This window comes from Leucopleurus acutus, assembly GCF_964270905.1.
Source record: "Leucopleurus acutus genome assembly, chromosome: 17".
In the NCBI taxonomy this organism is placed as follows: domain Eukaryota; kingdom Metazoa; phylum Chordata; class Mammalia; order Artiodactyla; family Delphinidae; genus Leucopleurus; species Leucopleurus acutus.
The window spans coordinates 73,754,935-73,778,521 of record NC_139159.1 but is presented as its reverse complement, the minus strand read 5'-3'; the positions used below and the strand labels follow the sequence as shown (position 1 = coordinate 73,778,521).

The following is a 23,587-nucleotide window of genomic DNA, read 5'->3' as shown; positions in this document are numbered from 1 at the left end:
AGACCGTGTGAAGGACTTTAATAAGGAAATCGACTGTATAATTGAATTGTTTGATGAGTAGTATACATTTGGATGAATTAAACTCTGCTCATAAATGTATGAGAGATAAGTGATAGAAGAACTGTTTTTCTCTCATAGATAAAACAGACCCAGGATGAAGAAAAGAAACAGCTGACTGCACTCCGAGACTTAATAAAATCCTCCCTTCAACTTGATCAGAAAGAAGTAGGTGATCTGTGTGTTTCCAGCAGGGCTAACCGTGTAAGCAGGGCCGCTTGTGATAGCCTTTGTGTTTCCTGATGTGCAGAACAAGCATAGTGAGAACTTCCTGCCGGGGGGGGTGGGGGGCGCAGATGAGACATAAGACACAGTGCGTACCTATCGTATGAAACACAGTAGGAACGGTCTTTGGGCTCCTGTGCCCTCCTTATAAAAAAAGATAACCCTCACCCCCAACTCCATGACCAGGTTTTCCATCCTGCCTTTAAGGTGTGTGCTTCAGAAGAACACCCTCCCAGGTGTTGATGTACATACCTCAGTTCCTCTTAGATCATCCCTGTTTTTCCAGACAGCCAAAAGGGGCTGTCTCATTTTGCCAGAGAAATAGAGAAATATTTTGATACAGATTCCTATAGAGGTTTTGCCCCACAGTTAGGAAAATTAAGGTTGAGATAGTCTTTGGATGCTGAAATGGAGTTATACGGTGCATGGTAGGTGTTAGATTAATGCAATACAAATGCTTAATTATTAATCTCACCTGTTCATTTGTTTGGTCAAACATCTAATGAATACTTACTATGTGCTGGCAACTCTTCTAGGCATTAAGCTTGAGTCCCTTCCGTCAAGGATCTCATTGTCTAGTAGGTAATAGAGAGAGTCAGCCATGTGAACAAGTGGCCAGACCTAAAGCGGTATTGATGCTGTAAGACAGAGATTGGGAGGAGGTGTGCTGGGAAAGAGAGGAAACAAAGAGTCTCAGGAGTGAGAAGCTGCCCGGCACATTCAGCAGGCCACAGCAGCTTGGGGCAGGGTGGGTGGAGGAGTGAGAGATGCCGCTTCTGAGGTGAAAACCCAGGCCGGATTGTGAAGAACCTTGGACGCACACTAAAGGGAATGGACTTCATATGAAGGGTACATTAAATAGTGAGCACCATTTGTTGCATGGGAGAAGGTAAACATTTGCCTGTTTATGTTACGAATTTATTATGGATTCAATTTAAGTGCAGTATTTAAATGCAATATTTAATCATAATCACACAAAATACAGCATTTTTCTTATGTCAGTTCCTCATCATATTATCTCACAATTGCAAACTATCTGTAAATCCCTAAAATTTCCAAAAGGGGTTCACGAGTCCAAGACAAAAACAAAGCAAACCCCCTCAAACATGGGAAGCCCTGCTCCAGCAACACTAATGTTAAAGCAATCTTGAGGGTTCTCTAGACTGAGCGATTATAGCCCTCTACCCTCCTGCCCCCCAGAACCAGTTTTATGTACACGTTGGGTCTTCGTACAGCGAGAGGGGTCTGTAGCCCTGTGACACTGAGTGCCTGCTGACCTGTGGGCAGGGAGGTGTATAGTAGGCATCGGCTGGCAGGGAGGTATGTGGGCTGTGTACCCACATACAGCAGAAACTAACACACCATTGTAAAGCAATTATACTCCAGTAAAGATGTAAAAAAAAATTATATAAGCACAATTAAATTATATTAAACAAAAGTAGTAAATTTTAAAAAAAAAGAATTTGAGCTCTAAGTAGGATCTTTGGATTTTTAGTAGAAACGGTTTTTAGGGTTGAAAATATTTTATTTTTAATGATGCTATCCATAAATCATTCCAAAAACTTCATCTTTTTATTTGAGTCTCAGTAGCTCATCATAGTTTGCAAACTATCTGTGTTTTACTCACCTCTCCTTTCACAGTATCCAGTACATTGCCTGGCACCCCAGAACTACTCAATAAATATTTAGTAAGATGAAACAGAAGGAATTTTTTGCCCACTCCATTCATACCTTACCTTAGAAATTTGAAGCTTCTATAAATAGAGGTTTAGTTGTAAATTGGATGCCAGAAACATTTATAACCCATTAAGTCAATGAGGGCGTTAATTGCTTGCAGTTTTAAAAGATTTGAGGTTTTTTTACTCCTTAATAATGCGTTTTATATGTTAATAAGGTTTTCTAATAAGAAAGTAAAGTAATTTGTACTGCTAATAGAGAATGGGAAATTGAACTAAAAAATAATACTGTAGTTTCATTCTATAGTTTACATCTTGACTCACATCATGGATTTTTGCCAAGGTTTTATTTTAAGTTCACTATTTGAGTTTTCAGTTGTTTACCTGAAGTGAGTTTCGCGTTTGCATTTCTCTTTCCTCAGTACACGTTGATTTCTATTGTGCTTTCAAAAGATTCAGAACCTATTTCATTCCTTCAGTTGTGTTTTATTTTGTTTACTTATTAAGTGTTACCAGGTCTCCGAGGTTTATTTTCTCAAAAAAGAGAATCCTCTTTTCATTTATCTGGAGTGCCCTGCTAAGCCCTCATTTCTCCAAGGACAGAGACAATCATTTGTGTGACTTTCTTAGGCCATAAAACTCATTACTAGTTAATTTAGGATTGTTGACGCTACCTCTGAATCACTGCTGCTTCCTGCTTGGTTTAGTGGAATAGGCTTCTGAGGTCAAAGCCTAGGCATCAGCCACTTTATCCACCTTTAAAACCACATTTGTCTGATATAAAGCAAGGTCTACTCAATCTGTTTGTTATTCAGAATTGAAAGTTAATTTAGGCTAGTCGTAAATATATGTAAGGAATGTCTTAGTAGTAAGTTTACAGAATATACTAGTTTTCATAAGCTGTCAGCATCTGAATCCTTATTTTTTTAAAAAGGTAAATACTTTTATTTTTTTAACTTAGGCTTTCAACATTGTACATTGACTATATTCCAGTAAAAATTATTTTTAAAAAACCCCAAAATTTAGGCTTTTATTTTAAAGGTTAGCAAACCAGTTAAGATGAGAGGTGCATAGTTTTAAAGCGTTCAGACAGATAGGAATTATGTGGGCAGATAAAGGGAAGTTTAGTTCAAAGAAAAGCGTTCCAAGGAAGAGAATTAACTTAATGAGAATTGATATCAAGGAGATTTTAGATTTTGCCTTTAATGTTCTGGAGAGGTATAGCTATGGCAAAGATCCCTAACTCCGGGTTGATAGTTAAGTGATTTTCATGTGATTTCATTGGGTTAAAGCAGGAGCTCTGTGGATTTCATTTATCCTGGCCTCTTATTTTGTCCCACGGCTCAGGCCTGTACCACCTGATCTAGTTTCCTATCCTGATTGTTCTTTATTAGTATTATGGCCACATTGCTGCCTCCTTGAAAAAACCCCATGTGTTACTACTGTTGTATTGAGGGCTGTCACTAGAGGCACTGGTAGAGGCAGGCTATCTCTGCCTACTTGGTGTGTGGTACAGGTCCTTGGTCATAGTTCCATCCAGAAAGTACCTGTCAGGGAGGGCAGAGTGGGCCAAATTACTCTGAGTTCAAGGCTGTGGACCCTGGTTAAAAGTAAACACGGAGGGGAATTTTTCAAGATTCCTACACCCCACTTCTCCCCAGGTGATTAAACTTGTCCAGTGAGATGTTTCAGCTGGAGGGAATCTGGCCAGTTAAAGGCAAAGAAATTACTCAGATTAAGAAAATGAATAGAGTTTGTAACCTCTTTCGTTTGAGTCAACCTGCCTGGTACAGCGTGCGCTTAGCTCTCAGCTGCACCTACACGAGAGAGTAGGACGGTGTGGGTTCCGAGGGCGAGCTTCCGTCTCTGAGATGGGCTGTGTCCCAGTGTCCACAGCATGTTCACCCCGCCTGGTTTTCAGGGAGTGTTCGGGGCGTGCTTTTGAACGGTGAACTCAGCACGTGTAGAATAGCCCTACAGAGGTGCGCTGTCCTGCGGATTTTCCTGCAGCTATTCTTAACATTAATATGCATTCACCGAGCACATACTGTTCGGTCCAGAGGATCCTGAATGCCAGAAAGAGGCCATCCTGGCCTGGAAGGCGGGCCGTGCACAAGCCGTCAGTAAATAATGGCTGCCTCAGCTTTCTGTCTCTTCACCATCGAGCTGCAGCTTATGAACTGGATATTTTTATTAAATTCTCTTCACTTGGAAAAGAAAGGATCTTCTTACAATTTGTTGCTCTTCTTAGATTTTCTACGTAATGAACTGGGTTTCACCGAGGTGTTGATTCCCTTTACACACACACACTTTCAGGTTTGTCAGCCCTTCAATCCTGGTGAAATGTGTACCTCATGTTCTTCCATTCAGCTTTTTTTTTCTGTTCTCAAATGACCTGAAATGAAACTTGATAAAGATATTTTATTGTCCCATCACCCAAAGTTTATCATGACTCTAAAGGGTGTGTGTGAGAGAGAAATCTGATATTAATTATCTTTACAATGATGTTTTCTCTGTGTGTTACAAAAAGTGCTTAAATTATAGACAATAAGACTGTCAATGAAATTAACTATTTTCAACTGTTCTGCCTTTTTTTCTCTTGCTTTTGCCCTTCCTGATCGAAGTCTAGGAGAGTAAGTCAATGCTTTCTGTGAGAATGTGTTGTCGTACCTCTGTGTCTAAAGCCCCGTGTTCTCGTTCTACAGTTCGGCATTGTTAGCTTATTTCTTGCATTTCCACAGTGTAATGGCTGCGTCTGGTCATGCAGTCTTTAGAAACAAGGGGGAGCCTCAGTGGATGTTAAGTCAAGCTTGTTTGCGTCCGTGTTGTTCTGTCAGCCTTTGTCACCCTGTCACCACGCCATACACTTTTCCCTGCCTTAAAGTCATCTTTTTAAATTAAAAGCATGGTTATAGGTATATTTTTGCAGAGCACTAGTAAGTTACAAAACAAGAATTTTATAGCAATTCTTAGTTCCTCACAGAGGAGGTGTACTTTTCTTTGGGGGTATTTAAGCAGAACATGTGAGGCAGAGGAGGAGTACCTGAAAGAAGTTCTCTCGGGATGCATGAGCTTGTCTTGTGGCCCGCTTCGGTTCCTCCAGCCCTTCCTGTGCTCACCTCTGCTGCCAGTGTAGACTGGTGTGAGTCATAGACCAGTCTGTCGCTGCACTGTTCGTTTGAAGTCGAGCTGGCTTCTGAACTAGAAATAGGAGATCTCCACCCCGGGCCTCAGCTCTGCCTCGAACTTGCTTGTGACGCTGGTGGTTGCTTGCCTGCCCAGTTTCCGCCTCTAGAATAAGGACAAGGACCTGACAGCTCTCAGAAGTTCACAGTTCTCTTAGCTCCAGACCAACAGGCAAAGGCTCCGTGGCAGAATAGAGTCAAGGGTTTGAGAACTGTCTCTGGCGTTTGTCTAGTCTGTGGTTTCTCCTTTCTAGGATTCCCAGAGCCGGCAAGGAGGATACAGTATGCACCAGCTCCAGGGCAACAAGGAGTATGGCAGTGAGAAGAAGGGGTACCTACTGAAGAAGAGCGATGGGTACGTATACAGCCGGCCTGGGGTCCTGTGTGCGCTTAGCGTACTTACAGGTGTTAGGAACCTAGGAACCTGTCCCAGCCTCTCAGATAGGGAAACGTACTTACAAGGTTTCCAGTGCACCAGCTTCAGACCTTTAGCACACTGCTTTCCTCAGTAAGTCTGAGATGTAACCTGCTGTCTTCAGAAGCAGCAGTAGTTGTTCTGTGGTCCCTGAGTGGCACCTGCGACTTGTGACGTGCAATTTGAGGAACGCAGGCACTGAGTCGGACTTGAGCACACGGCTCGCCGACTGCATGCTCGCCCACCTCTCTGGTTTTTCCACTGTGGTTTTCTCTGCCAGATGCCCCCCTGGCCGCGCAGACCCCAACCTTGAGAGTCAACCTTGACTCCGCTCTTTCCTCTTGCATCACAGCCAGCCTGACGACACGCTCTTCCGTTTCTATTGGGTGGGCCAAAAAGTGCCTTTGGTTTATAAGTAAAAATAAAAGACACATTTTTCATTTTCACCAAGAACTTTATTAAACAACGTATTCACCCTTTTGTTCCACTACCTTCTGCCATTTTTCAGGCAACTTTATAATTCCATCTTCCCGAAACTTTGTATCTTTTTGAGCAAAGAACTGTTCCAGATGCCTTTTACAGTCTTCCAGGGATTGAAGTTTTTTCCATTAAGAGAATTTTGTAAAGACCTAAATAAATTGAAATCTGAAGGTGCAATGTCTGGTGAATACAGAGGATGAATCAGAACTTCCCAGCCAAGCTGTAACAGTTTTTGCCTGGTCATCAAAGAAACATGCAGTCGTGCGTTATCCTGGTGGAAGGTTATGCGTTTTCTGTTGACTAATTCCAAACACTTTTCATCAAGTGCTGCTTTCATTCGGTCTGATTGGGAACAGTAGTTGTTGGAATTAATCGTTTGGTTTTCTGGAAGAAGCTCGTAATAGAGGACTCCCTTTCAGTCCCACCATATACACAACATAACCTTCTTTGGATGAAGACTGGCCTTTGGTGTGGTTGTTGGCGGTTTACTTTGCTTGCCCCATGATTTCTTCCATTCCACACGATTGTACAGTATCCACTTTTCATTGTCCATCACAATTTATTTTAAAAACAGAATGTTTTCATTACATTTAAGTAGAGAATCACATGTAGAAATACGGTTAAGAAGGTTTTTTTCACTTATCTTATGTGGAACCCCAAGCATCATAGTGATTCACATAACCAGGCTGGTGCAAATGATTTTCAAGGCTTGTTACGGATATTTTGAGTATGTCGGCTATCTCCCATATGGTATAATGTTGATTGTTCTCGATTAATGTCTCGATTTGATCACTGTCAACTTCAACTGGTCTACCCGACAGTGGAGCATCGTCCAGCGAGAAATCTGCAGCACGAAACTTCACAAACCACTTTTGACAGGTTCGATCAGTCACAGCACCTTCTGCATACACTGCACAGATCTTTTTTTGCGTTTCAGTTGCATTTTTACCTTTCTTGAAATAACAAAGCATAATATGCCGAAAATGTTGCTTTGTTTCTTCCATCTTCAATATTAAAATGGCTACACAAAAATTCACCAATTTTGATAAGTCTTTTTTTAAATGCACGCTGATATGACAGCTGTCACATGCAATCTAACAAAACTGTTTCCAATGAAGTTAAAGACAACTAAGTGCTACTAGAGCCATCTTATGCTACTAGAGCCATCTTCTGCTACTAGAGCCATCCTATGCTACTAGAACCATCTTATGGGAAAAACCGAACAAACCTTTTGGCCAACCCAATAACGAGAAGTTATACATGACTTGCTGCCTCTGCTGCCCTGCTCTCAGATGAGCACCGTCACCTCTCCTGGACTATTTTGGTGGCCTCCTAACTGGTCTCTCTGTCACTCAGTCGTCGCTTCTCCGGTTCATCTCCACACAGCACGTTGGGCTGTTCCCAAAGCCATTCCCCACCTTTCTCTCCAGCCTCATTTGGGCCATTTTCTCCCCTGGTCCTTCCACACTTGCCATCTTTCTGTTGCTTGAACAAATGATTCTGTTTCACAGTAAGTAAGTAGAATCTTGATTATTTGCTTTACTAATCATCATCCTTTAAAAGAAAGTTTCTTGTTTTCTGATTGTGAATGTGTGCTCCTTGGCTTTATCTAAGACATGTCGATTTTCATTTTGTTTTAATTTGTTTGTTAAAATTGCAACTATTTCTCCTACACATTTCTGGGATCACTGTCAGTTTTGCTCATCATTCTTCCCATGCATTCAACAGATGTCTTCTGGGAGTCCTACATGCCAGGGGGACGATAACATTGAAACTATAACATTGAAAGTCCTTATCATTATAGAGCTTACATTCTCAACAGGGAGACAGGTGATAACGAAGGAAATATGTTTATACATATATGTATATGCCTGTAGAAAACTTAGAGTGCTGTTTTATAGGCCTGAAATTTTAACATAATTAGATGATACCAGAATTATCTTAAAGCAGCTTGCTTTTTCAATCAACAGTGTGCTTTAGAAATCTGTTTATGTAAGTCTGCACATATGTAGTTGTTTTCTTCTTTTAAACTCCTACATAATAATACTCTGTAGTATGAATGTAACTATAATCACTTATTCATTCCTCCTATTAGATTTCTGTTGTTTCTGTTGTTTCCCATTTTCACTATCGAAAACGGTGCTATAATGAGCATCCTTGTGCATGCCCACTAGTCTGAATTACCCTCCACCTGGGATAATAAAAGGCAACCAAAATTTTCTGGTTTGTGTGGTTTTTGGTTTGGGGTTGGGGTTTTTTGGTAATGACTGTTAGGCAAAATAACTATGTTATGATAGTTACGTGAACCAGGTACTGTATCAGCTTGTGTTTGACTCCCTCCTTAGGATCCGGAAAGTGTGGCAGAGAAGGAAGTGCTCCGTCAAGAACGGGATTCTGACCATCTCCCACGCCACAGTAAGTGTGTCTGGTAATTTACCAAGCTGTGTCTGTGATGCCTTCTGGCCACGTGGACTGGAAAGCAAACACATGCTGTAACCAGCCGTGAAAATTTCCCCAGGTGCCTTTAATGTATGGATTAGGTCAGGGGGGTTAGGATATTCCTTTACAAAAGAAATTGGTCCTTTCTTCCTGCTTCATCTCTTGCTCCGCCACAACTTTTTGTCTTCTGCTCCCTGAAACTGAATTAGGTATTCTTTTACTTTATAATCTCATCTTTGGGGAAGTATTACTGGTTGTTCTGAAAAACCTAAAGTTTTCTGAATTATAAAGATGGCAGAGGGTGTTGTGTTCTATACATGAAAAAGTAATGTAGGGAATGAAACAATACGTGTTACACTGTTCAATCTTTTTTTTATTGTTACTATTTATTTAAATTACTCAAAAAGCCCCTCAGTATGCTAAAGGATTAAAACATATGTAAATAAAACAGCAGAATACTGGAATTTCCTCAATTATGACTCCCCTTATTTTAGGAATAAAGGCAATCTAATAGAAAGTGGAAAATAATAAAGCCAGGTTACTAACATTTACATTCTGTTTCCCTTCAGATTGTTGTATACCTATGTATTATGTAGTTATACTTACAGTCTATCAGAATTTTTATTTTTATGCTTCGTATCACCCATTTCCAACTAAAAGTTCCAGTATCGACAAAATCCCTGTACTTGTCAAAAAGGTTCAGTCTTGGTGGTAGTCAAAGACATGCGCAGTAAAACAAGGAATTACTATTTTGCCCTTTTAAAAATAGCAAAAAAAATTTTTTTAATCTTAAAGATGCAAAGATCATCGTGGAAGACGTGACAAGTAGGAATGGAAACAGCAAAGTGTAGCAAGAGTCTTGACAGAGGTGCATGCAGTTTAACCCAGTGACCCCAGCTTGGAGAGGCTTGTAGTTAGAGTTCAGTATCCCGTGCCGAGTGATACTCTTCGGTTCTGTAAGCAGTTAACTGCTAGCAGGATAGCAGAAACAAGGGATGAGCATTTACTACACTGGCTCAGATTTACCTCTGTGGAGGAGGAAAGAAAGTGCCGCTTATTAAGCACTTCCTCGCGCCAGATACTTCATAAAGTTTATTCCATTTAGTCCTCCCCACAGCCCACGTGGTATTAGAATCTTCATTTCACAGATGAAGAAAATAAGGCACAGAGAAGCACCATGACTTGGCTGGTAACTGGCAGAGTTGGAAACTCAGGCTTGGGTCTGTCTAGCATTGGGCCTTACGCCCCTTCCAGGCTGCACTCACCCCAGGGCACTAAATCAGGTCCTGTTCGTCTCCCTTCAGCCCCTTAACAGACCTTGACACAGAATGTGGTCGGTACACACCTGTGGCCAAACCCTTCCAGGTAGTTGGTTATACATGCATCTTAAAAATTATTGGCCTTTACGCAACTTGAGCAGTTATGTCATCTCTGTCCTTTTCCTCCTGCAGAAACCTTGGGCTGATTCCTCAGAGGTCTTCAGCTTCCCTCAGACAGCCCAGCTGAGATTTTTAACTATCATGCCAGTTGGGACAAGCCACCCATCTGATACCAGAAATCCTGCTGGCAGACTTAGATCAGTTAGTAATTATCACTGAGGCTGTCTAACAGTTAGTCATTTATTCAGCAATGTTTTAATAAGCTTCCACTCGGCCACGTGCTGGACTAGGCATCAAAAATACACAAGTGGAAAATGAGATAACTTTGACCTGCTCATGTTTAATTCCATACACAGTTAACCTTAGGAAACGAGTCCCATGAAGAACTTCTGACAGTAATAACATTAGTTGATATTAAGTAAGTACTTACTTACTATGAGCCCAGTTATAGAAAATGCTTTATACAGATTACCGTATGTAATTGTTGCCACAAGCTACCAGATAAATCTGTTATTAAGAGGGTTTAAGTGTCTTGCCCAAGTCCCACAACTGGCAAATGCTAGGATTTCACTCTTAAAGCCTCTGTGAGGGCTTAATGGTTTGTTGGCTAAGGAGGGACTGACCCTACTCATTATTTTGGTGATTAAAATACTTGTGGGGCTGTGTCGTAAAGGTTTCTGACCACATGATCCAAGATCAGAACCACTTAAGGGAATAGATAACACTTCCTGAGTGTACACCCTGGGCTGGGCACTCCTTGCTCTGAGCACATTACCACAGCCCATCTTACATTATTATTAGCTTCTGTTACTCCTATTCTATAGATGATGAAACCGTCTCCATTCTAGCCCTGTGTGACAGTGCAGATTCCCACCATCTAACTTTGACTTTTCAAAAGCAACTGCTGTCATCCCATCTCATCATCATCGTCCTGGTGGCTGATGTTTTTGGAATGCTTACCACGTGCCACCAGCGCCTTGATTAATGCGTGCTAACATTTAATCCTCAACAGCCCTGAGTTAGAGGTGAGGTTGTTATCTCTGTCTTACAGATGAGGGAGCCGGGGCTCAGAGAAGTTCACCTCCCAAGGTTACCCAGCTAACAAATGGCGCGGCTGGGAATCTGGTGCAGGCTGGGACTCCACACACCCGGATGTTAACTCCCCCTCACCTGCAACCCCAGTTCCTCCCCAGCTTGGGGTCCCAGGACACAGCCCTGAACCGGGGGTGCCTAAGAGTCAGTGTTTGCGAGAGGCATGTGCCTGTACGAGCCAGCTGGGATTCTCTGATGGCCCGAAACAGGACGTGACCCCTGAGCGGTGATTCATTTATTATAAGGACAGTACAGTACAGGCAGCCCTGCAGTTTTATGATCAGAACCTCAGTGTGGCCTGTCTTGGGTCAGGTATCCTATACTCTTGGGCAACTGCAAGGTGGACCTACCTCGGGGCGAGTCCCAAAGGCATCCAGGGTGGTCTTAGGCCTGCAGCAGTCAGAACAGTGCTCTTCAAGTCGCTGGAGTCCCAAGAGACATTCCAGCTGCTGTGCTGTAAGGTATAGATGGAACATGTGATCCTCAGTTACCTGAATGTGATGGTGCCTGGCCTTCAAGTCACTTTCCTGAGCCCAACTCATGTCTAATAGTGTCTGATCTTATTAGCTGAGTTAGGTGTAAGCAGTGTGACCCTCTGAGTTGGGTCTAAATCTTGTGCAAGAGCAGACATAAAAAACAGAGAGGCCCCAGGGGAATGTTAGGACTTCTCCACTCCCGGGAAGTATTCTTCAGGTTAAATGTGCTAAAGTGAACATTTCCAACCATTTGACTTTATGTGGATCCAGAGCTTTTAGTTAACAAGTCGCTGTGTGCGCCCTGTCTTCACGTTCTTCTTGCCTTGGATTCGTCTGGCCGTGACAGTCCTCAGTAAGCATTCTGACAAGTTACGTAATGGCCTTATCCTATTCCATCGATTTGCTTCTCTTAAGAACCTGCTATGGGAGATCACAAAGATGATCCAGCGAGTCAGCGGCACTGCTCACGTGTAGTTTACATGGCCTTGGGTAGTATGCTGAAAATAAAAACAGACGTTCTCTTCCACCCTCCCTTTTTCTTTCCTGCCAAACACGTCATTGTGGCCAAGTCAGCTGTTTCTGTGCTTCCTTAAGGCTCTAATCAACAGCAGACATCACATCAGTGGCATTGTTTAGTGGCTAAGAGAATGGACTGTGGCATCTGTCAGATTTGAGTCTGAATCCCAGCTTCGCCATTGACCGTGTGACCTTGAGAAAAATATGTAACTCCTAAAGGGGCTAGTAAGGATTAAATGAGATACCATGCTGTGTGTGGGCCACAGTTCCTAGCAGTTGTTGCTATTAGTGTTACCTCCTCAGATGTTGCTGGCGGTACTGAAACCTATTGACAGTTAGTTGGCCTCTCCTGCTATACACGTTGGAAATTGTGGGTCTACCTCTCCTGCCCCCGGAGCAGCCCAGAGGAAGATGGGATTCTCCACCTGATTTCTGACTGCCTCTCACTGGTCTGTGTTAACCTGTTCCCCACTTTTCACTGGCTTTAGGCCACACTTTTTTGCTGCCAGTTATATCACTTTGTAATCACATAACCTGCTCCCACAGAAAGATCTCTGTAGCCAGCTCTAGCTGGCTTCTCCAGACTTTGCAAACACCACTGATCACTTAGAATCAGGTTGAAAGTCAAGGCTAGCAGTTTCCTGGGAAAACATATGGAATTCAGTGATCGTTGGAAAAGTGGATAAATGAACTTTTTTGTCAGAAAATGTAGGGCTTTTGTTTGGGACCCCTTAACACAGGGGAATTCCTCCTTCTTGAAGGGCCCCAGTCACTTTTGCAGGTTGTTCTTGTCAGGTTGACCAGGAAAGGGTCGGGTATGCATTTAGATTAATGAGCTGCAGTCTGCTGGCTTAACCACATATGCGAGACCTGCTCCAGGGGCCATTCATCTCCCCAACTTACTGTTCTAGGAAGAAATCCACTTTGTGTACACCTGCAAGATTTGCTCCCATCCCTAGAAGATTTCATCTGCAAATTCATTGCTTCATGTACCTGTTCAAAGTAATCCAGCACTTTGGGAATCAAATTCAGTTGAGAATCTCTGAATCTGCTGTAACAATAATACTGATAGTATCTAGTATCTGCTCAGCGCAGCACATGATGTTTGCATTTCAAAATGCTAATTCTAACAAATCTATGGCAAACATTTTAGTCCGCCTCAAAGCTTAAGGATAAAAGTGTTTATATCAAACCACTAAACTATTACAAATAAATTTCTGTACCCTTGTATTATTTGCTTGTACTTTTTTAACTATAAGCATTATAGTATAGAATAAAACAAATTATCAAAGAAAGAAAGTATATGAATTATAGGTGAAATATTACTTTATTATAATAATCCTGAAAAATTAATTTCAAGAGTATAAGAAGCTTTGCTTCTCAAAAACCCTTCCTGAATTTATTAACCCCAGTGTCACATACGGTTCAAATATGGGTTGGCAAAAGAAAGATGACTGCCATTTATTGAGCATTGAGAGCGTGCCCCGCACTCAGTCTTCTGCCTACACCTGCAGGGGTGGTTCACGGTCTTCATTTTTCACTAGTCTGGAAGATCTTAGGAGGTGGAAATTATGTCTTACTCACCTTTGAATTCCCAGTGACTAACACACTGCCTGACATGTAGTTAGTGCTCAGTGAATACTTTCTGAGTGAAGCTGCATTTCGTAGATGAAGAAAGTAAGGCTCAGAGAGATTAAATCCCATGCCCAGGGTCACATCGTCTGTAAACAGCTGAACCAGTTTTCAGACCCCCAAAGCCAGTTCTCTTTCTACTACATGATAGGCCTTTCCTCCGATGCCAGCTTGTCGTGAGGTCTTTGAAAGGTCTATGAAGAACAGTTCTTTGGAATGAAACTCTTTACCTTGTTGTTCAGTCAATCATAGGGTCTCAGGGTAAAGACAGCTCTAAGGGTTTCCAGGAGTGGGGAGCAGAGGAGTCGGGGTCATGAAGATGTTACAGGGGGTCCACGAACTTATCTTTGAATCTGAAGACTGATTTTTTAAAGTCATACATTCTTTAAATGCCTGCAGATGCTCTTACGATTAACACTGTAACAATCATTAAATTCATAGCCACTCCTTTCTCAACACTAAAAATGCTTTCAGTATCACACAGAAGTCCACTAAGGTTTGATTTTTACTCTAAAAGTTTGAGAAGCCAACTGAACTGGACCAGGCGGAGCCTCTTTAGATGATTCTTGGTGGGCTGCACGTTTTAGGAGGATGAGATCAAGAGCATAGCCCTCTGAGTCAGCCTGGAATTCAATGCCTCTTCAGCTGCTTATTGTGTGTGGCTTTTAAGGTACTTAATTTTACTCCTCACTTGTTAAGTAGGATGCTAACAGTACCTGTCTTTCAGTGTTGTGAGAATTAAATGAGATGATGCATTTAAAGCTTTGTAGAGCCTGGACCCCACTAAGTGTCTGGTAGACCTAATAATTAGTCTCATCATCTGGGGGGGCTGAGGTGGGGTGACAGCATGCAGCACCATGGGGCCAGACTGCTATGACTGGAGTCCAGATGACACTGAGTCAGTCCCTCACAGTACTGCCGGATTCATAGGTGTGTGTAAAGATTAAACGAGTTCATTGATTATAAGGAATTAGAACACAATGTGGGGCGGAAGTAGCACTATATAATTGTCAGCTGTTATCATTGCTATTACTATTGTCTTCTTCCCTAAAGTGTTAACATCTCAATTTTAATTTGATTTATTGGAATTCCTTTGTATTGCTATTTCCTTACCCCTCGAGGTACTTAATGAAGCCGGTTTGGGGCACCTGTCCTCTCAAAGGAATTTCATTTCTTCCTGTTAGAGGTGAACAGCACTGCTGACATCTCCAGGGCATTGCACTAAAGCAAGAATCTGATGTCTCTCTCCCTGTCCTTGGGCTCTTTAGACCCACAGACATTTTCCAAGGACTAGTCTCTGTGCTCTCCAGAGCCCTGAAGATAACATTCAGCTGCGAGGGCTTTAACAGATGCGCTGAAAGCCTGTTCACAATGGGCTGCTCCCTGCCTCGAAGTGTGCTTAATAACCTGATTTCTGTGATTGGCCTCCATTGCTTTCTGAGGCTACTCTGGACTCTGCCCAATTGCACGTCTTTATTCCCATTGTCACTACAAGAAGAGACTATTTTCCTTACCCCCAGTGATTAGAAGCAGCACTGTGAATTGTAAAAGAACAAACTTTGGAGCTAATTAGACCTGGGCTTAAACTCCTGTACAAGCTGTAGGACCTTGGATAAGTTACTTAAGTCTTTGGAGCCTCAGTTTTCTCCAATGTAAAATGGGTATAATTTGCTTATTAAGATGTCTTATTCCTTTCTAAGCAGGCACGAGGCCAGGTACTACGGAAGCAGTGGTGAATTAGTGGCCCCTGTTCTCTTGGAGCCTGGGGTAAACAGAGGCTAAGTGCTGTAAAAGAAGTGAGCAGGTGCTGGGATAGGAAATAAGAGGGGCAGCCCCACTGGTGTGGGCAGGGAAGGCATCTCTGCAGATGGCATTGATCCTGCTGAGGAGCAGTCCCCTCAGAGCGAAGAGGACAGTCCAAAGTGCTGAGGACAGAAAGCGTGTTCGGAGAACCCAAGAGAAGCCAATATGGGTAGAATGGTATCACTTTCCTTACTCGCTTTTAAGAGACATTTGGAGGTTTAATTAAACACTCTTTAAAAGCTATTGCTATCTGGGCTTCCCTGGTGGCACAGTGGTTGAGAGTCCGCCTGCCGATGCAGGGGACGCGGGTTCGTGCCCCAGTCCGGGAAGATCCCACATGCTGCGGAGCGGCTGGGCCCGTGAGCCATGGCCGCTGAGCCTGTGCGTCCGGAGCCTGTGCTCCGCAATGGGAGAGGCCGCAACAGTGAGAGGCCCGCGTACCGCAAAAAAAAAAAAAAAAAGCTATTGCTATCCAGATGCAAAAAAAAAAAGGGAGAGAATTCAAGGATGAACTTAAAAAATACTTTATAGTTGGTATAACAAAAATTCCAATTAAGCAAGAACCATAAAAAATTTCTGTAGAGCATCCTGAACCAGTGTTTTTAATTCCTGTTTGAATTTCTCCCTCCTCCATTGGAATAATAATTCTCTATTTTATGCCCCTTCCGTCGGCTTCAGGTGGTGCCTCTGTCCTTCACCTCATCAGTCAGCTCCTCACCCCACTGCCCTGGTGACATGGAGCTCCCTCTCCTCCCCCACTTTTTTTTTAAACAGAAGACCAGAGTTGACTTTCATAAATCAAGTTCAAAATGCAGCCTCAGGTCCTAAGGCACTGGTGTTGAATCTTCTGAATAGTCACAGTGACCAGCAAAAGGAACACAGCTGTTCCACGCAGATAATGTTATTTGGACATACAAATAAGCAGCACTATTTCCAAAACGCAGGCGGTCCCTGTGGAATATCTCTGTAGGCGTCTGCCATGTTGCAAATAACAGACCTGACGACATTGACGGTTATTAGAGGGCTTCCCAAACTCAAGTTCCATAAAATATAAGTTTAGAAATCTAACTGGTTATGTTTTACAGGTTGTTTATTCTTCTAAACAATATATTCAGCAGCGATTTTTACTCGATTTGAGTCCTGGAGAAGGAGCTTCTCCTTGTCACTGTTTGAATCCCAAGATTGTGTATTAGCAGCGTCGATACAGAGGGTATTCCTGATACAAACCCTTATCGCTTCCATCTGAGTGAATCATTACGAGTGATTGGGAGAGGCTGCAATTGGCTGAACGAATTCAGTGATTTGCAGGCCTGACTGTACATTAGAATCATCTGGCTTCACTCCCAAAGGTTCTGATTTAGTTGGTCTGGTGCTGAAGCCCAAGGATTGCTTCCCAGGTAATTCTGATGCTCAGCCAGAAGGGGAATCCCTGAGCCCCTCCCCCATTGTTTGCCAGTGGTGTAATTTAAAAGGACGAACAGACAGGAGGGGCGGGTAGTAAGGTGGAAACCTGCAGCCAATTTCAAGGACTTCTGTAAGGTTTGTGAACTGGCGTGGACCTCATTCAGAACTTGGCCAGTTTGAAGTCTGAGTCTCCCTACCTCCCTTTTTATTCTAGTTGAGGGTCCTTTTAATAGGTGAAGCAATAAAATCAGAGCAGTGGGCAGGTCTAAGCTCCTCTCTAAGCTCCTCTCCGTTTCGAGTCCCCAGCGTTTCTGGGCCCTTTAGCCCCCTCTTCCGGTTCCCCTCTGTCTGTCTGGAGTCCCCTCACTTCGCTTGCATGCTCTTTTCATACAGAAGCCAGGGCGCTCTGCTTCCCCTTCCTCCACCCTGCCCATGGCACACAGCCTCAGTTCACCCTCTGTAACCCTCCTGTCACACAGGATCTGGTGTTCTCTCTGAACCTGGGTGACTTTAACGGGTAACTCTCCCAGAGGTGGTTGCATTTTTAACAGGGAATACCGCCTTAATCTAGAGGGATGTTGATGACAGTATAGAATCTTAGGTGTCAGCTATGTGGACGCCATTAGAGGAGATATTTGGGAAATAATAGCTATAAAAATAGTAACTACCATGCATTAAGCACACACCCCCTGCTAGTTTCATGTTTTCCCACTTAAGTTTCATAGCAGCCTCATAAGGCAGTTGCCGTTACCTCCATTTTAAGGGGAAAAAGTCAAAGTCACACAGCCAGCAGGTGCTTGCGCCAGATTTGAACCAAAGAAGTGGAATTCTAGAGCCCGTACCACCTCCCACCTGAAGGGGGAGCACCAACCCTTGTCCAGACATTGCCTGGGTTCATTATCAGCGGAGAAGGCGTTGTCTCCCTTCTCTGTGACAAGAAGAATTGGGACTCAGGAGAGCTCATGGCTTCAGGATGGACGACTGGGCCTAGACTCAGACCCGGGTCTGATTGCCTCCAGAATTATGTTTTTCTCTCCATTCTACCGTGTACCGTAGAGTTTGAGTAGTAAATTGCTTTTGTAAGTTAACAGAACAGTGTATTGCTCCAGACAAAGAAGCAGGAGCCTCAGTGTGGCTCCATGAAAGCCGGGTATTTATGACAGTGTCTCGTTCTGGCTTTAAAGACCGAGAATTGCACCCGGCATCCCCTTTTGGCTAGTACTCCAGAATCACAAGGGTGTCACAAGGGTGCTGATGCTGCCTGGGCTTTGAGGAGCTGCCAAATAAATCTCTCCTGCTTTCATGTTGAGCAGAGATTGTTGGAACCTCTGGACTTGATTCTTAGATGAAGAAGGGAGGGTGAAATTGAAGGATTAAAGTGGTTACTACAGTTAAATAGGAAATGGGAATTTAAACGTTCTATACTGGGGCTTCCCTGGTGGTGCAGCTCTTGAGGGTCCGCCTGCCGATGCAGGGGACACGGGTTCATGCCCCGGTCTGGGAGGATCCCACATGCCGCGGAGCGGCTGGGCCCGTGAGCCATGGCCCCTGAGCCTGCGCGTCCGGAGCCTTGTGCTCTGCAACGGGAGAGGCCACAACAGTGAGAGGCCCGCGTACCACAAAAAAAAAATTCTATACTGGCCCAAACATTATATACTGGCAAATAGTAGGCACTCAGTAAATGTTTGTGGAAATGACTAAATGATGAATATCTAGCACGTTGGTCGGATGAGGTAACATCAGTCCCACTTCTTAATCAGGAGCCCTGATAACCTCTTTTTTTTTTTTTCCTGTTTACAGTATTGTTTAATGTTGATTCTAGAGTGGAACATACTCTCAGAAGTCATGACAAGTTCATTAATGCAATAAGAAATTTTCAAGAAAATCTCCACTTGTAAATAGATCTTTCTTGCACATGCACACACGTTCTGCCAACTAGAAATCGGTCCTATGGTTTAAATGGTTGGGAGGTTTGAGGGAATTCCTAGTCATCATACTCTAGGATGAATTGCTTCAGTTGGGTGATCAGTTCCTTCTCCCCTGAGCTGTCTGAAGGCTCACTAAACGGATGGGGGAGCTTTAATTGTGGCCACAAGATAGTAATTTTGGAATGTGGAACAGGTGGAGAATAAGTGAGACTTCTCAGGCGTATTAAGTGATCTGGAAAGGAAAGGAGGGAACTGGCCATTCCAGGGTAGGAAGAACCAGAAAGGGAAAAAGAAGATGTTTTCACTGACTCTGCAAATGTCCCGAGGGTCTGTCTGGACAAGGGAACAGCGTGATAAATGCGGAGAGCTCTGGGAAGAAATTTGTTCGAATCCAAGCTTTGCTTTTTACTTTGTGTAAAACATTGATCAGTTTATTTTCGCCTTCTTGACCCTTGGTTGTCTCTTGTGTAAAATGGGTACAGTCACTGTACCTAGCCCATAGGGGTATTGCAAGAGTGAAATGATAAAATTTATATACAGTATCGAGTAGTTTAGTTGCTCGGTAAACGAAAACGTCTGTCTTGCCCCAAAGAAACCAAAATGCTTTCCAGAAACCAAAGTTTTAATGTACTAAAATTTTGGAGATAAGCTCTTTCTGCAGTGCTGGGTGTTCACTGTGCACCTAACTTCTTGTCAGGGGGTTATTGTGGTGGTTGATTGTGTGCCAAACGTATGTGTCCCTCCAGGGCATGGTAGGTGTCCAAATATTTATTGAACAAAAAATTGAAATGCCTGTAAGAATCTGAACAGCAGTGTTAACAAGCGTTAGCCTAGGAAGTGCAGAGAGCTTTATTATTTTATTTTTACTTCTATCTACACAGCAGGCTCAGCCTGGCTGGGTCAGGCTTATTTCCCAAGTAATTAATGATGTTCACTTCTTGTTTGTGAAGCAGAGCAGTTCAGCAAGACGGTGGGGAGAAATAACTTCATTTCTGGATACTAATTCCAGTAGCAGCTGTTTTCTGCTCACAGAAATATGCCCGCGCTACCGACTTCACGCTTCCAGCAAAATCACTTCACCGCAGGGCATGCCGAGCTGTCTAAGGAGCAACGTGTGGTGTTTTTTTTTCTTTCGGGAGATGCAGAAACATGCGTCAGAATCGACTCACTCTGTTTGTGCACACATTTCTGATGACTTTCCTAGCTGAACGGCATCCTCTAGTTTGGGTGGCAGAGCATTATGTCACAGGGCTAATACCTTCATCGCTTCTGTGCAGGGAACGTGTCCAGAGCTTCCCCAGTGGAAACATTTTCAAAAACCTGCAAATGGCTTTGCCACATGCTTGTGTAAAAATGAACTCTTCTCTGTATATGTTAACTGGAGAAAGCAATTTGCAAAACAGTATATACAAATTGAACCAACCCATTTTTTCTAAGAACAGACATTTCACACACACACGTATCTTGTTAGAATCCGGTATTAACAATGACTGTCTCTGGGTGTGAAAGTGGGATTAACAAGTAACGTTCGGTTTTTTCTTTGCACTGTGTCTAGCTCCGAGTGTTTCCTCAGTGAATATGCATTCTTTTAGTGAAGAGTAAAAGCTGTATAAGGACAAGCCTCAGTTTCAGGGTGCAGAGCCAAAACAATCTTCATTTTTGAAAGGTATCAAAATTGTATTTGGGGGAGAGCACTTGTGGCTTTTGAAAGATGCGGCTCAGCCGAGCCTGCAGGGGCCGCGGGCCCCTTCACTCATTGTTCAGATGCAGAGCCTGGGAGAACCGCATACCAGGTCGAGGTTACTTGGGGAATAATTTATTGAAAGTCTCTTTCTTGCCGTATCTGGAGTCCCTGGCCCCCAGCACAATGACCCTGGCTTTAATTCAGGCCCCCATCATTGCTCATCTGTCTTACTCTCTCGGCCTCCTCCACCAGCTGTCCCCCTGGATGCAAGTGCACTGCAGATCTCCTGGGATGGGACAAGAGTCCTTAGCACCACGTGCAGCGCCTTCCCTGCTTCTCCTTCCGCATCACCTACTGCCTTGTCCCTTGCATTCCCCCAGGTACCTGCACCTGCCCCTCCTCTAAGCCCTCACTCAGGGATGAGGCTGCCTCTGGAGCCTTATGGAAATCCAGCTCAGGCTCTGGGCCCCGCCGGGCAGCAGGCACGTCCTAGGCCCGTGGTCGTGTCTGTTTCCCGTAGCTGCTGCTTGGCACAGACCACCTGTTCTTCATATGTGCTTAGATGTGGTAGAGGCTTCATCAGTATCTTCTCCAATGAATAAGTGAATAGGTGTTTCAAATAGGCTTCTAAAATTTCTCTTTGAGTCAATTTTGAAAGTCAAGTGACCTGAGAAGATATTAAAATAGAAGCTAATCTTGGGAACCTTTGCTCTATTTCTAACCCTTATTCTCAGAAGGAGGTGTTCTCGTGGGCTGGGGCTTCAGGCTGGTCCTGGGGGATTTTGTGTGGCTGTCTTTCCCATGGAAGCAGAAAGGAAGGAGGAGTGGGCCTTTGGTCCACTCAACCCTGGATTCTGCTCCAGGCTCTGCTGCTTCCTTTCTAGGAGATTTTAGGAAAGTCGGTTAACCTCTCTGCGCCTCTGCTTCTTCATCTTACTTAGTAAAAGAAACTTAAAATAGTTCCCTCACAGGTCATACATGAGATAGTATATGTAAGGCCCCTGGAATGCATTCGTTCATTTGATAAATATTTGAGTGCCTGCTGCAGAAAAATGTGTGCCCTTAGTGGGAAGCAAGATAAGAAGTAAATAGGAGTGAGAAGACCCAGGAAGAAAACACAGCAGGGTGCAAAGGGGTAGGAAGTCTAGGGAGGGTGGTCAGGCCAGGAACCACTCCTCTGGGGAGGTGCCGACTGGGAGAGTCCTGGAGGGAGCAAGCAGGAGGTGTCCCTGGGAGGCCAGTGCCCCTCACCGCCGGCAGGGAGAACAGCAGGCCAAGCGGCAGGGGCCAAAGTCAGAAGGAGCCTGGAGGTGCTGCTTGGAGGTCCTGGCACAGCCTGGGGTTTTCATTCAGAGTGTGGTAGGAATCACCAACAGTGAGGACTCAATAAATACATGTTTCCTTTCCTTTTTATCCTTTCTTGTACTTAAACAGTATGAAAGCAGTTCCTAAACTGTTCCACAGTGTTGTATCCCAGGGCAAGTCATCTAGTCTCACTATGATTTTAGTCTGCTGAACCGCCGGGACAGATTATATCTTCGTTCATCGGTATACCTATACATTAGTACTAAATGTCGAGAAAGGACTGTGACATTTTGGCAAGTTATACAAACCTGGAGTTTCAGTGATGGCTAGTGATTCCGAGCTTTCTGGTCCCTTGGTCCATGTACTCTGCTTCAGCATCCTGCTCCACTTCCTGGTGTTCCTGGGCTCGGTACTGGCCGCATCGGCTGCTTCACCTGTCGAAAATTGTGTTCTCTGCTCTTCAGATTCACATTTGGGGTGATAGGTCCTTTGTCTCACTGGCATTTGGGGACAGAATACTATGTACAGGCAAGACATGTCTGTGTCAAGTGAAGTTCATGTTGACGTGGCAGATGTCAGTCCAGCAGACTTGACAAGCTTCCAAGGGAGTTAAGTGTCACATGTCATTGTCACTGAAGTTGTGGGTCAATCATGCAGTGACTTAAACTGTACAAAACCCTTGTCATCAGAAGCTTTCTGGTAATGTACTTGGAAGTAGCCCATGCTTTGAAATGAGAGGTGAATGGTGATATTTCATTTTCCAGGATCGGTTGATACTTAACTGAATATTTTTTCCTTTTTTAAAATTTTGTCTCTCTTACTTGGTTGTATATGTTGGTTGTTCAGAAGCAGTGGAGTCACAAACATTCAGGAAGAAAAAAGAAATCATCTGGTTAACCCTCTGTCACATTCACATGTGAATGGTGTCTCAAAAATTCTTAAGGTTTTCTCTACTTAGGTTAAGAAACTTGAAACCTCTTATTATGCATAATCAACTTAAACTTGGGAAGTTCTTCCTCACGTCTGGCTCATATCTTCGACAATTTGCGTTCTGTGCAAATGCAAAACAGCTGCAGACCTTCCCTGATAGCAACCCTTCATGACCTTGCAGACCATGATTAAGTCACTCCTCACCCTCTTTCCTCTGACTAAATAATGCCTTTAAACCATCTTCAAAGTTCCCGTTTTCCACTCCTTTAATCATCTGTTGATCTTCCCTAAGCTTTTCTGCATCCTCCTTTAAATGTGGGTGCCAAATTGGAACATGGTATTCTACAAAGTCTCACCAATAACCAGGCTCGCTACCTTTCCAGCCTGTCAGATGTCTTTGTCGATCATATGGGAAATCCAGCGATTTTATCAACACCCCAAAAGATGAGGGACTAAACAGTTCGTTTTACAATGGACCCAGCCAAGGTCTGTGGTTGCAGCTGCTGGTTTTGGAGACAGGGGCCTTTAGCAACCCTACGCCAGGTCTATTCTAAGAAAATGTTTCAGGCCCGCAACCTTCTGCCTCCCCATCCTGGGTTTGGCAGTCAGTCTGTAGTACAGGAATCCTTTCCCGAGCCCTGGTTTCTCTTAGGCAAAACCGTCCTGTACAGGACTTTACTTCCGGTTTCCACGTCTAAGTCACATGTACATGCAAAGAATATGAAATCCCTGGGGGTCTCACACTTCCTCTCCTCCAACCAGAGAGCTTGCTTTGGAACAGATAGACTCAGGACAAAACGTGTTGCTTTCTGTGTCTAATCTCCTTGAAACCACAGAGGAGGATCTCAGAAGTTGTCCAGGAAGCACAGGAAGGTAAACGGAAATGAAGTGTCTGGTGCCCATTATTGAGAGTGAGAGGCTCAGCGCATGTCGTTGAAATATTCTTGATCATAAGCCACTG

General features: G+C 43.7%; 1 protein-coding gene across 1 annotated transcript in view; it reads left to right on the top strand.

Moving 5' to 3' along the window:
- Positions 1-23,587, top strand: part of ASAP1 (ArfGAP with SH3 domain, ankyrin repeat and PH domain 1) — a 349,290-nt gene that overhangs the window by 272,215 nt on the left and 53,488 nt on the right. Inside the window, exons 11-13 of the mRNA XM_082858607.1 lie at positions 139-225; positions 5,398-5,498; positions 8,384-8,453. Coding sequence (XP_082714733.1) covers positions 139-225; positions 5,398-5,498; positions 8,384-8,453 — 258 coding nt within the window. The remainder of the gene's footprint in view (positions 1-138; positions 226-5,397; positions 5,499-8,383; positions 8,454-23,587) is intronic.